The sequence below is a fragment of the Diabrotica undecimpunctata genome, chromosome 8 (genome assembly GCF_040954645.1).
Source record: "Diabrotica undecimpunctata isolate CICGRU chromosome 8, icDiaUnde3, whole genome shotgun sequence".
Lineage (NCBI taxonomy): Eukaryota > Metazoa > Arthropoda > Insecta > Coleoptera > Chrysomelidae > Diabrotica > Diabrotica undecimpunctata.
The window spans coordinates 128,791,634-128,806,913 of NC_092810.1; the positions used below are offsets into that span (position 1 = coordinate 128,791,634).

The 15,280-nt window shown below is 34.4% G+C and overlaps 1 protein-coding gene across 4 annotated transcripts in view; it reads right to left on the reverse strand.

Moving 5' to 3' along the window:
• The window catches only part of babo (TGF-beta receptor type-1 babo), a 100,003-nt gene that overhangs the window by 22,122 nt on the left and 62,601 nt on the right, over nucleotides 1-15,280 (reverse strand). For all 4 annotated transcript variants that reach the window (XM_072541031.1, XM_072541030.1, XM_072541032.1 and 1 more), the window contains one exon: nucleotides 1,887-2,132. In XM_072541031.1, the coding sequence (XP_072397132.1) occupies nucleotides 1,887-2,132 (246 nt within the window). The remainder of the gene's footprint in view (nucleotides 1-1,886; nucleotides 2,133-15,280) is intronic.

A 15,280-nucleotide genomic window follows, 5' to 3' on the forward strand; every position in this document is an offset into this window, starting at 1 on the left:
AAAGGTTAGTATGAAAAAATCGTTCATATTCGCCAAAATCCGCGTCATTTTGGAAGTTCCTGTTTCCTACAATCCCTTCTCTCCTACACCGAATTTTTCAACTGTATTAGAATAATTTCTTCATTATTGACAGTAGTGCTGTTACTGTATTATATTTATCTGCTAGTTATTTTTGATAAATTAATTATCAAATTGTCACTCATGCAGTTTTATACCTTTTACTCGTACTTTTTTTACTTTGCAAAAAAAATTAAAATTTCTCGAAAGAGAGCAAATTTATGGTGGTAAATCTGCTAATAAGTGGTCATCTAAATACCATTGAGCTAACGACGAATCAATGTGCTGTGAGGAATCTTTATTAATTTTAGGACTTGAACATGTCGTGCTTTTATCCCTGTTCCTGTTCAGGATTTTTATTATGCTCTTCATGTGGTTGTAATTTCTTCTGTTACAAACAAAGCCTATCCTGGGATGTTGTGGTTGGCTGGAGTGTAGCATCCATGGAAGTCCACTTAAGATGATTTTTTGAGTCGGAGTAGAGGAGAGCTGAGTGTTAAACAGTTTTGTATGGGTGTTTTTTCAGTTTGAGAAGAAAACAATATACTACAAAAACTTTTTGTTAGTAATGAGTTTTTAGTAGAGGTTGATTAGAAAATAGTTGCGGTTATTTCCTCCCGACGAACAGATATCATTGCGCAATGGGATTGGGAAACCGTAAAAATCAATCTCGTCCTATCCGGGGTTAATAAGTGCGAATTAGGTCATTGGGGTGCGGAATGCCAAAGGGGTGACTTCGAGGCGATTCAAGTACTCGTTCGTAAGTTCGTCGATGTAGTTTTATTGACGGTGGATGAACTTTTTGGATTTTGGGTTTCTGGATTCGTACGTTTTCGACGGCTGAACACGAAGCTTTTATTGTATCTTGGGCTCTGGAATATTGCTCGTTGATAATTTTGAGGGTAAAATTCCTGTTCCGAGATGACACATTAGGGATTGTGCCGGAAAGAAAGTACCACTCTTTGGTATACAGCCAACTAGAAACTATGGTATACCGCCAACTACTGGGATTTTCGCTTTGTAATTATTTTAGTTCAAATTTAAACCTTCCTAGTTAAATTTCTTTCATATTACTGAGCAGCTTATTATACAAGATCATGCCATTTGAGCATGTGCTTCGTTGTGCACCAGAAGTTCGCATTCTTCCTGTATTAAAAGTACCCTTCTGCCTAGTATGAGAATTATGTACATCTTCGGTTAGTATTATATACAGATATTACAGATCTTCTGTTGGATGAAGGCATGGTAGTTGAAAACTACTAGAGTTAAACTAGTAGCTGGATGTATCAAAGAATTGTACAATTTGGTTATTTACACATGATTGCAAGATACTTGACATGGAAGTTAAAAGAAATATTGACCGATAACTTCCAGATTGCTTCGAGTCCCCTCCTTGATACTAAGGTTAATTTAGTTATAATTAGTAGCAGTTCCTCTGCAAACTCTCTAATAATATCCACACTAAAGCAATCGCAGCCTGAAGATTTTCCTTTTCGTAAACATCGCAGACCTTTATGATGAGTCCCTCAAGCCAGACTTGATCGAAAGCTTTTTGAATATCAAGGAACGTGGATATGACGATGTTGTGTTGTTATTTATGGATTGTGTGACTGTTGGTCTAATAATCGCCATGTGATAACTCTGCCAAGTCAGTGAAAATAAAAATAGAAATGTTACTAGACATCTCGTAAAAGTCATATTGTCACTAAACTACACCTTTTTTGACTTTAGGTGTCCAAAGACCAAAAGCATATGAGAGTAACAATCTTATGCCATGATATGAAAATTTGTCAATTACTTATTTTTTAGAAATACCTATAAAAACTTACCAGATCCACTTCCACTGGTTGTCATTTCTATCATATGCTTCAAACTAACGCCTTTGTTGAGGATGGGATGGTCCGGAGCTTCGATGCTGTCATCAACGTGCCTTAGATGGTGATGCATACCTCTTCGTCGATGAGAAGTATGGAAAAAGTACGCGGTACCGATAATGATGCATATTATCAGAGTAGGGATGACTATCGAGGCAGCGATTTCCAAAGATGTGAATGATTTGGTCGCTGTGTCTGTTACTGTAATGTATTCCAATTAATATATATTAAGTGATATTAAATTTACATAGTTTTGAACGAATCTGGAAACATTTTGAGTAATATTAAATGCTCTCAATACGAAATCTTCGAAATTATCAAGAAACTCATTTAATAAATTATATACTAATTGTACCTCATAAAGCACAGACAATTAGAAAATATTGGACAATTAACTTTAAGAGATACTTAAATATATTAATATACTAACTTCAATCTTAATGACCAGTAATTTAATTCTTTTTTAATTTGTTTATTTATTAATAAATTGACATATTAATAAATTTCAACTATGTTTAAAAAAATTAAAATTTAAGTTTATTTCTATTTTTATTTGCAGTGGTTTCGGGGTTTCTGTAAAAATTATTTTTTTTTTTGGTGCCATATTAGCTTTCCCTAACGTTAGCCAAGTTGTACACGGTCTTCAGCTAATGTAACTGTTTAATCAGAATCAGAGTTTGGAATCTGCGACCTTATAGCGGTTACGTGACAAATTTGACGTGGAATTTGAAACGGAATATAAAATATTTGCATACAGTTGAGTCCATGGTTCTTTATCCGTGCGGGCGAGATAAAACACATTTATCTAGCACCATTGTCTTCCCCGCATGAAACTAAAGACAAACCAGCTACCGCCTTTTATTATTAAGTAAAAACACATGCTATTTTTATGAACGCTCTAGACTCAGTATATCAAAAAGAGATAGGTATAAAAAAGTTAGTTAGTTTCTTGGATTTTTTGCTATTTTCTTGTCCTGTTTTTGCATTTAGAAGTTATTATTTTCTAACTAATTTTCTATTGGAGTTTGAAATGTTATGGTAAGTGTATTTTATTTTGCCATTAATTTACATACAAAGTTAACCTCATTCACACAGTTAAGAAATGGTTTTTTAAGTTTCCGCAAAAGTGAAGGAAATAACAAAAATAACATATTTTATTGAATTTTTTAGATTATGTCTGGAAAAATTCGTACCTCACAAGCAAAAGAACTCGTTTTAAATTTAATCGAGTACTTTGAATTATAAAAAGGAATGGGAAACCGTTGGAACCGTTGTCATCTGTTCAAGAGGTACAAAAAGTCCAATTTTCAAATGTGCACTATTATAAAGCTGTAATGATGACAAGCATATAATATAAATATATTATTATTATTTATTTGCCTACTTCATTACATAAGAAAATATTTATAATTCGGACCTTTTTTTGGTTTTTTTTAATTTCAATTAAAAATATTAATAATATTTTAACTTTGTTTTAGATACTGCTACTTAGCAGCTGTACTGTGTCCTAACTAGGAGACCTTAGCAAGGTTACGGTAGCCTGGGTACCGGGGCACGAGGGTCATAAGGGCAATGAAAACGCAGATGAAATGGCCAAACAAGGCTCTTCAATGCCATTCATTGGACCGGAACCCTTCTGCGGCATTGCAAAGTCAGTAACAAGAACGGCTATAAGGAAGTGGGTAGCTCACAAATCTCTGGAATGGTGGAGGAATTCACCGGGACAAAGACAGGCGAAACAGTTCATTACAGACATTCGCCAAAATTTACGGCAGACCTAATAAGCAAAGACAGGAAAACAGTCAAAGCCATAGTAGGTCTTCTAACACGGCACTGTAAGCTGAATAGGCACTTGAAGCTGACGGGATTATCAGATGATGACCTGTGCAGATTCTGTCACCTCGAAGAAGAAATAGCAGAGCACATTCTATGTCAGTATGATAGTTTGGCAAATGTGCGGTTCTTTGCATTAGGAGAAGAAAATCCATAGGCAAATAGCTACATGGAAGGTATAGTCTTGAAGCTATTAGACTTTTTAAAAAGGGTCAGGCTAGAGAATGTTATCTAGGACTAGAGGAGCACAATAGATCTGAAAAGGTCGCAGTGGAATAGGCCAAAAGGCCACCTCTCTAAATCTATCTATCTAGCAGCTGCACTTAAATTGGCGAGAAAAACAGTATACAATATACGAAAAAGAAAAGAAAAAAAATCCTGTTTTATCATCTCCGGAAAAACAGCAGACCTGGTTTAAAAACGTAAGCTATTGATTTACCGGAGAACAATAAAATGGCAATTCGAAATACAATATAATATGTACTAGGATACTAAGTAAACCATACAAGTAGGACTTAGAATGTTATAGTAATATATTAAAATAAATAACTTTTTAGAGAAACATGTAACCCGTGAAGCGTTGATCAATGAGCTGCAGGTTAAAGAAATTGTTTCTACAAGTAAACTTAAGTAGAATATTAAAAGATTTGGGCTTTAACATGATCATCGAAGGGCTTTAATTGAAAGAACTCATATCAAAGCACAACGAGTGTATTTATTACGTAAACACATGGAAACAGAAATAGTACATATCCACGAGAAGTTGTATTTTTAGACGAAACATGGATTTTTTCTAGGAGAAAAAAAAATGATTTCGTGGCAGGATGACAACAGCAGAAGTGTACGAAAACCAGGTGGTTATGATGAAAAAAAAATTTATTGTGGTTCAGGCCGGTTCAGCAAAAGGTTTTATTTCAGCCAGTTTGTTATGTTGTTCCAAATCCTTGACTGCCGATTATCACGGTAAAATGAATAATGAATAGTACAATATTTACTAAATGGATAAGTACACAATTATTTCCTAATTTAGAACATCCATCTTTGAATGTCATGGACAAAGGACCCTACCATAGTAAAATCATGAATAAACAACAACCTTCCGCTAAACGGTTAAAATCAGACATTATGGATTGGTTGAAGAAATACAATGTTAATTTTAATGAACATCAGTTAAAACCAGAATTGTTACAATTGGACAAGATGAATCGACAAGAATATATATATATATATATATATATATATATATATATATATATATATATATATATATATATATATATATATATATATATATATGTAAACATGGACACGAAGTGCTTAGATTGCCATCGTATCACCCAGATTTTAATGCTATCGAGTTAGTATGGGCAGATTGCAAGACTTACTATCATACATATTGGCAGAGATGGATATACAGATGAACATATTTTAAGAATGTGGAAGGAAGCAATACAATCCGTGATCGGAGCAGTAGCCACTTTCTGTCACTTGCTGTTGCGTGGAGTAAATTATCTCATATGGTTTAAATGATAGCATAGATAACAAGAAGCACGGGTAAAGAACCATGGAATCAACTGTATATAAAATTAAATATTTTGGTCAATATTAGGTACGGTTTTAACACTTTCCAAAAAATAGTCAACATTCCCATTTGATCTTCGGTGATATATAGTTTTTAATTTGTTCTCACTTCCTCGTACTATTTAGCATAACTAATTGAGGAATTCTGTTTGTATACACCTATTTTAGAATCAAGTTAGTTTTTCTTTTTATGATTCGTATAAAGTTTTACCTAATGGAATATTGTCTGTAAAAATTTGACCATGAATTACAAATAAATACAAAATATTTAAGTGTTTAGGTTTTTTGCCCACCTGAGCATTGCAATGATTCATAAAATCAGTGTATATATCATTACAATGTAATTATCCAAAACGAGTATTTTGAATTTGACTGTTTATCTTTATTTTTGGATATCAGAATATTAATTGAATATGATAAATATTTTAAAATTTATATTAATATACTTAAAGAAATCTGAGAAGTTAATCGGGATTATTAGATAATAATAATTGATAAGAACTGCTAAAAAGTATTCAGATTCGTTCAACTTTGTGTTTAAAATATGTGTTTGTAGATTAATATTATTCATATTATATTAACATGCCTATAAAGATACAAGCACTTTGTTATTCATAGCAGATAAATAAATTTATCGAAATTCACAATTATTTTTTAATGCTTGTATTCCATCATATTATAATAGTACGAACTACAAAAAATTATTTCACAACATTTCTAATGCATGGAAAATTAAATACATTATCATCGTCAAATTCGGAAAACTTTATCGATAACGAAATTCGAAAAACAGAAAATATCGTGAGTATTTTTACGAAACTTATAATTTTTGCTACATGGGTGCGCAATCTTAGTCGTTTAACTAATAAAGTCCCAGTCTAGAACAAGAAATGGGTAAAAGAAAAATAGAGAGATCTGATTGTTTAAGTCATAGGTGGACATAGATAATCAAAATACATATCGAGGTACTCTCAGATCGGCCCTATTTTTTATAAACAAAGGCCATAGTCTTGATAAGGCTATTATGTTTTAATATAAGCCTGGAAATTTTCAAACAGATATCGGTAAGTTAGTTAGGGATAAATGGTTATCCCAGATATCAAAAGTTTAAATGCTGCCTACGATACGGTTCTACAGTTATTTTTGCAAAAAATGGCTTTAAATCAGCCGTTAAAAAAGTGATGTTTTTTGCTAATAAATAATTGTGATTTTTTATGTTATATCTTTCTAATTAGGTGGACCAAAAAACTGATTTAGTTTTTTTAATACCATATCTATTTTGTTTATAAATACGAGGCATGTTTTTTTAAGTAAGTACCGTTTTGCGATTCCGCCGCCGCAGCGCTACGGTCGGCGTTCCGCGCATGAGCGCTGGTTACCTACATCTCTTGTCTACGCACTGACGCCATTACAGTCTGATTCTTCATTGTATACTTGTTTACTCCAGTGTTTAAGATGCCTCTAACAATCGTGAGTCACGCTGATTGTGAAGTACGGGCTGTTATACGATTTCTTAGTGCTAAAGGCGTAAAACCGATCGATATTCATCGTGAGATCGTTGAAGTTTACGGACAAAACATGATGAGTGATGGAATGGTAAGGAAATGGGTGAGAGCATTTAAAGATGGCCGCACAAATGTCCATGATGAAGAACGGAGTGGGCGTCCTTCGGTCGTTAATGAAAATTTGGTGCAGAAAGTGGACGAAAAGGTGAGAGAAAACAGACGCTTTACAATTTCATCATTGTCCGACTGCTTTCCTCAGTATTCTCGTAGTGTTTTGTATCGCATTGTTACCGAGAACTTGAATTACCGGAAATTGTGTTCACGTTGGGTTCCAAAAATGTTGACGGATTTGCACAAAACCCAACGTTTAGCCAGTGCATTGACTTTCCTTGAGCGGTACCACAGTGAAGGTGAAGATTTTTTAGACCAAATTTTTACTGGTGACGAAACGTGGGTGGCCTACGTCACACCAGAATCGAAACAACAATCCATGGAATGGCGACATTCATCATCACCCAAAAGAGTGAAGTTTAAGCAAACAATTTCCGCCCGGAAAATCATGTGCACAGTTTTTTGGGACAGAAAAGGAGTATTGCTAGTGGAGTTTCTGCCTCGTAATGAGACAATCAATGCAGCGTCTTATTGTGAGACATTGAAAAATCTGCGTCGTGCAATCCAGAACAAAAGACGTGGCAAGTTGAATAAGGGTATCGTTTTGCTGCATGACACTGCCCGTCCATATGTGGCTAATCAGACCAAAGATCTCATCAAATCATTTAAATGGGAAACTCTAGATCATCCTCCATACAGCCCTGATCTGGCGCCCGGCGACTACCATTTGTTCCGGCACTTGAAGAAACACCTGGGCGGTCAGCGTCTTCAACACGATAACGAAGTCAAAACATTTGTGATGCAGTGGTTAACAAGTCAGGCGGCAGAATTTTATCAGGAGGGTATTCAAAAACTGGTGCCACGTTATGACAAGTGCCTCAATATTCACGGAAATTATGTAGAAAAGTAGATTAAGGTACAGGCTTTCATGTAAAAATAAAATTATTGCCATATCTTTGCACGTCTTTTTTTAATTCCAAAACGGTACTTACTTAAAAAACACGCCTCGTATGAAGAGTTGAAATTTTCGCAGATTGTCAATGAATGGTGCGCCAAACCTCTGGCTTTATTGTATCACGGCTAAATTATAGAGTATATATATAATGTTTAAAACGAAACTGATCAATATCAAAGACATCTATAATTTATTTTCGATTATACATGGTCAGTCGGAACAAAGGAATGAACCAAATTTGTGTTTTTTTAAATGGAACACCTTGTATATTAAACCATTTTTAAATGTATTTTTTTTTAATATGAAGAGTTTGTATAAGGCTTTACAGGTCTGAAGTTAACAATTTTCGAAATATTTACACTTTTATTGAGAAAAATGCTAATATTTAACACTTTGGCAGCCTGCCAAATCAGTGCAGAGTTCCGTTGGGCCACCACTTTTTTCCTTTAAACTATGTCTAAATTACTTAATTAAAATAGTAAATAACATTTTTGACAAAAAATATTAGTGCGCATATGTGTTTGGTGTGTGAGTCAAAACTATACACGCGGAACAGAGAATGGAAAATGTCGGTGTGCCACGAAAATGTCTATGTGCCTTGACGAAAACGTTGATGATTAGTAAGTCGAGAACACGAGAACGTCAGTTTTAAAGAAACATTCCCATCGCAACGTGCTTTAATATATTAATTATTGTGCATAATGTCTTACGAAAAAGAACAACAGAGATTGCAGAATTGATGGGATGACAATACGAGCGATGATACCGAGGATCCATATCACAACGACTCAGATTATAATCTGTGTACAAACAAGATAGCTCGAGTGCTGGCAGTAGTGTATTGACTTCAGACGTAGGATTGAGGAGCTGGACCTTGAAGGTTAGTAATTTTTTCTATTGCATATTGTACAAAATGTGAGATTTTATTTACCGAGTGTTTCAAATCATCAGTCAGGGAATTTTATTATTTACCAAAGTTATAACACCAAATCGAAACTCACGATTGTTTCTCAATAGGTAAAAATTTAGTATCAAAAATTCAAAAAAATCATAATAATAATTGTGGTATGAATGAATCGTCAAAGATTTCTGCAATTTTTTTCTGACTAACGATAACACAAGGACTATGAACTAGCGTAAAACCATGTTTCTAACCATGTTTTTTTTTGTTTCTCAATCTGAGGATTCTGAAACAAATGTTTCGTCAAATGTTGAAGAGCAAGATATTGTGTAGGATTGGGGCGTAGCTGTTACAGATCCCAAAGACTTTGATTTTCATGGGAACATTGGTTTGGTCAAAGAAGTACAAGATATGAAAGGTAAAGATATATTTGCTTACTATAAATTATTTCTTGATGAGGAGCTAATAAATACTTTAGTAACCGAAACCAACTTGTACGTGGAACAAACCATAATAAAAGCCACTACAGAAGAGGCCCTCATGCCGTCCTCTAGACGAAGTAAATGGACCAACGGGGCTCGTGAAGAAATGTATTGTTTTTTGGGTTTTCTGCTATGGATGGGCTTGATAAAAAACCGAAAATCACAGATTATTGGAAACATTCTGAAATTTATTGGTCTCAAGTGACAAATCGAATGTCTCGAAACGGGTTTGAGAATATTTTAAGAATGTGGCATTTCGCTAACAATAACAATGCGAAAAAGGAGACCGACTCAGCAACATTCGATTCCTGGTTGACTCCCTAAATAAGAAGTTCAAGCAGTTATCTTTCCTGACGAAAATGTCTGTATAGACGAAATAATGGTACCCTTCCGAGGGCGCTTAATTTTTCGACAATACGTCAAAGGAAAACGGCATAAATTCGGGATTAATATTTTCAATATATATATATATATATATATATATATATATATATATATATATATATATATATATATATATTTAGGGATTCTACAGTATTCACTGCCTTCCCTCGCTCAACCGTTTCCATCTCTCTCTGTTGTTCCATTCTCCATCGTTTAGTCCTCTCTTACTCATGGCGTCGTCTACTTCGTTCCTCCAGGATTTTCGGGGTCGTCCTCTTTTCCTCCTTCCTATGGGGCTCCATTTGGTTATTCTCTTTATCCATCTGCTGTCGCTAGTTCTTCTTACATGTCCATACCACTTTAGTCTTTTTTGTTCTATATATGTTAGTATGTCTGTTTCTATTGATGTTCTTTGCTTTATTTCGTCATTACTTCTCCTATCCATTCTTGTTACTCTGCAGCATCTTCGCAGGCATTCCATCTATGTTGCTACTATCTTACTGCTGTTTTTCTTGTTTATAATCCAATTTTCAGCCCCATATGTCATAATACTTCGCACTAATGTTTTATAAATCTGCGTTTTTGTCTTCATATTTAGGTATCTATCCCACCATACTGAGTTAAGTTGTCGGATTGCTGTTCTTGTTTGTCCTAATCTTTGTGTAATTTCTTCCTCTGTTGTTGCCTTTTTCGTGATTATAAACCCCAGGTATTTGAATTTATCCTTTCCTTTGATTGTTACGTTGTCATCAATCTGCAGATCTTCTATGTCTTCTTCACTTGTAGATAGGTACTCCGTTTTCGCGAGGTTAATATCTAGGCCAGCCTTGGTATATTCTTCTTGTAGTTTCTTCATCATGTAGCTGAGGTCGTCTTGGTCTTGTGCAATCACTACTTGATCGTCTGCAAAACTTAACGTATATAGGTATTCGTTCCGTACCGGTACTCCCATGCCTTCGCATTTTCTTTTCCATGTAGTCAAGGTTTTCTCTAAGTATATTTTGAATAGGGTTGGAGATGTGGAACAACCCTGCAGTAGCCCTTTTGTTGTGGTGAAGTCTCCTATGATTCTTGTTCCCATTTTAATGGACACTTTATTTTCTTTATACAGAGCTTTTGTAGCTTCTATGAGTTCCGTCTGTATTTCTAATTTGTACATTGCCTCCCATAGTTCTGACCTTGGTACAGAGTCATACGCCTTTCTCAGGTCCACAAATGCCAAGTGTATATCTCTATTTTTTGCTTTTTTCTTTTCCAACAGTTGTTCCAGTGTGTATATGTGGTCTATGCATGATCTTCCTGCTGTGAAGCCTGCCTGATCCTCCCCGATTTTGCCTTTTATCGCTTGCTCTATCTTTTCTCGCAGTATCTTCCCATATAATCTTCCTATTGATGATATTACGCTTATTCCTCTGTAGTTTTCGCATCGTTTTCTATCTCCTTTCTTAAATATAGATGTCATATATGGTTATACTTACCATTCTAAAATATATTGCGGAACAGAAAAATCAAATGATATGCTGGTAGCCACTAAGATTGTTTTTGAACTTATGGTATGAGTGAGTGTCTTGATAAAGGCATGACTCTGTATACTGATAACTGGTATACCAGCACCGAGTTAGCAAAAAAATTACTTGAAATAGGAAAGGAATTTCAAAAAAAAATTTTGTCAACAAAATTGAAAAAAACATTGTTGTACTGTTAATTGCCATTGTTTTTTTCTCATTTTCAATATACACTTATTGTAATGGCTATGCATTCTTTTCCCATTTATCTATCTTTAGTGGAATTGTAGATGATTTTATTTTTTCTTATTAGTAACTTTGTTGTCTACAGTTTTCCTTTGAGGCACAACATTGATATTTCGATATTAAAGCAACAGTTTTCTATTTACGATCCTACACCTCTGTTTGCACTTCTCTAATTCAAGATCTTTTCAAGATCTTTGGCAACTTGGTTAACTCATTTGTTATCAAATATATTCAAAAATGCTTTAATATATTGGGTGCTCCATTTAAAAAAAACACAACTTTGGTTCATTCCGTTGTTCCCACTAATCGAAAACTTTAAATTATAGACATCTTAGATATACATCAGTTTCGTTATAAACATTTTTTATATACTGCATAATTTAGCAGTAACAAAAAGGAGGCCAGAGGTTTTGCGCACCCTGTATATTTTATAACGCAATTAATAGGTATGTATTGAATGTAATTTGAAATAAGAAAATGCCACTCAAAATAAAGATTATTTTAAACGAAAAACCAAAAAACATGTAAAGCAAAAAGTAAAAATCTGAAGAATTCTACTTGATCGAAACCAAAATTCAAATTCTTACTTAAATCTTAGCCTTCTACGATTTACAAAGCAATCAGGCGATGAATGGACCGATATGGGGAATCTAAAATTGCATTCCACATCATATCAATTCATCTAAGCAAGAACCTTTCATAAACTCGCTTCTAATACTCGAAATACGAGTAAATCATGATATAGAACACACAGTTAAGATTTGTTTTCGTGTTTGGTGTCATTCGATAGATCTCTGAAAAATAAACACGTTTTTTTTATGTTTTTCGAAACAATGTATATTTCGCGAAATATTCGATCGTCCCACTTCTTTTGGCGCACCCGGTATAATGATGGAATAAAAGCTTTTGGATTGATGTAACTAAAACGTTGAAAAAAGAAAAAAAAATCGATAATTATATTATTAACTGCTATATAAAAAAACGATTAATTTTAAATAAAACAGAAAATGTTAGTATAAAAACAAACTACAAGCAAAAGCGAATGTACAAATAAAAGAAAAATTTGTAACAAGCAAAGAGATGAAAAATAGTTGTAAGCAATTTTTATGAGTTAATAAGCATGCAAAGTGTGAAATATACGACAAAATACAACCTTAAACGAATATACATGTCATTTTGCAAATGTCCGATTCGAATGATCCCTGAAAAATATGAATTGGTCAAAACTCGATCTGCAGACAAAACACAAAACTGATCCATATCAAACTAACTATTAATACAAGGTTATCGTCACATTTTAAATTGCCATATTCTTGGGAATATTTTATGATGATTTGAAGTAAATTATCTTGTCAATTAGCAAATGGGCGAAGTGGGCGTAGCAACAAGCAGAGTTGCAGCTAAGTTGTATCGACATGTCCAAGCGTTTTTTTAGAAAACGCTTCCACTTACTTGTAACTTGTAAAACAATGTATATTGTTACGCCAACCCCTTGCTACGCCCCTGATCGAACCTTCGGGGAAGCGCTACGGCTGTCCTGACGCCGAGAGAATTCCACTAGGTTCTGGAAGCGTTCCAAAGAGTGAGGCGAACTATACAGGGTGTTTCAAAAAGGCATGTCATAAATTAAATCACGCATTCCGGGGACAAAAATAAATTTATTGAATCCAACTTACCTTAGTACAAAAGTGTACACAAAAAAAGTTACAGCTTTGAAGTTACAAAAAAAAATTGTTTTTTTGCATTATCTCCTAAACTACTTGACATTTTGAAATAAAAATGGACACGTTACTTTCTTGTTCTGAAAGCATTTTTCATACAAAAGAAACAACAGAATCTAAGCGCACAGAAAAATTTTAATGGAGGTTGCAGCCCTACATCCCTCCAAACTTTTGAGTACGTTCAAATCAAATGAATTTTGTGGAATTTCTCTTATCACTTTTTCAAAAAACTAGTGTTTTCCTAGTTGGCTATAAAATTACAATTAGTTTCTACGGATACAATAATTACAAACAGTTCCATCAATAATAGTCAATAATTTGAAGCTATCATTTATTGTGTGAATAAGGTTAATATTAAAAATTTTGATATTACAATGGCCTACACATTTCAGGAAATGGCAGATATGCATTTAACTTTGGGTAAGTTGGATCAGATTAAATTATGATTTCAATAAACTATCGGGAATATCGTAGGTGAATGTCAAGGAAATAGTGCAGCAGATTATTTCTGACCATTGATCGTCGTTTACGGGAAAGGAGTACATTGCAACCGCAATTTGCTGGCAATAGTGGTGGTCCAAGAATGGATGCAACTGATGAAGACATTTTAGAAATCATTGAAGAAGTCCCTGGAATAAGTACAAGGGTAATAGCTGCTCAACTAAATGTTCATCACGTAAGGGTTTAGAGGCGTAGAAGCTGCTTAAACCCTATCACTTAACAACGGTTCAAGAGTTATTGGTTGAAGATTATCCTAAAAGTATTGGATTTTGCGATTGGTTGTTAACCCTTTCGCTACGGGCCAAGTATCGGTTGCGCGTTGCTCATATACGGCGCCGGGAAAATTTTGAACTTCGCGATCGAGACGGTCACTCAGTAGTTTATATTCTTTATATTGAAGTGGTTGAATCGTTTTTCGTTTGTCGGCAGTTTGTTTATATTCGTTTTATCGAAGTAGTGGAATTGTTTTTCGTAAAACTTCAAAAAAACTGTATTCAGAAAATACGGCGGTAGTGTGAGTGATGTGCTGCCGTGTATGTACGGCATCGGTATGGTGTATTTGCGGATCGTAACGTACATGGACGATACTAGTAAGCAAGATGGACAATGTAGAATGTACTATTACAATTATAGCTCTCCAAAGATGTAAATACTTAAAAATGTACGGTGACAGAACCTGAACGATGGAGATTAATTTGCGTAATAGTACGGCGCTCGCTCATCAAAGCTGCAAATGAAAATCGTACTTTTATGGCAACAGTATCGAAAGGGTTAATGGAAAACACTCGAAATGTTAATTTTATTAGAAATATTTTGTTTACCGACGAGGCTACCTTCAGTAGAAATGGAATAAGAAACCATCATAACGAGCACATTTGGGCCGACGAAAATCCTCACGCCAAAAAAACGACTCATCGCCAAAGGACTTTCAAAATTAATGTTTGGGCAGGAATTGTGGATAACAATCTAATAGGCCCAGGATTTCTTCACAACAATTTAAATGGTGATAATTATTTGCAGTTCTTGGCAAACGATTTACAAGAGTATTTGGAAGAAGTGAATATTGCAATAAGGCAAAATATGTGGTTTCTACAAGATGGCGCTCCACCGCATTACAGTAATGAAGTCCAGGAATACCTTTGCAGGCAGTATCCTGGTCGGTGGATTGGAAGGGGTCGTGACGCATCTATTTCTTGGCAATCCAGAAGTCCAGGTCTTAACCCCATGGACTTTTGCTTTTGGGGGTTTATGAAAGAGAAAGTGTATTCTGTAACAATAGAGGACGAACAACAATTGAGGGTTAGAATAATTGAAGCTGCAAATCAATTTCGTCAGAAAAATATGATTTTTCAGCGCATTCGGTTTTTCTTATTAAAACGATAACGAATGTGCATTGAAGAAATAGGGGGTCATTTTTAACATTTATTGCAATATCAAATTTATAGAGGTTATAAACATTTTTTGTACTTGTTAATTCATTTAAGCCATTTATTTAGTTGCACGTAATTTTTTAAAGGTTAATGAAAAGGGCCGTAACTCAATAAAAATTGTTTTTTGAAAAAAGTGATGAGGCAAAAATTTTTAAAAATAATGTGTTAAACTAATGATGCCACAACATTCATTT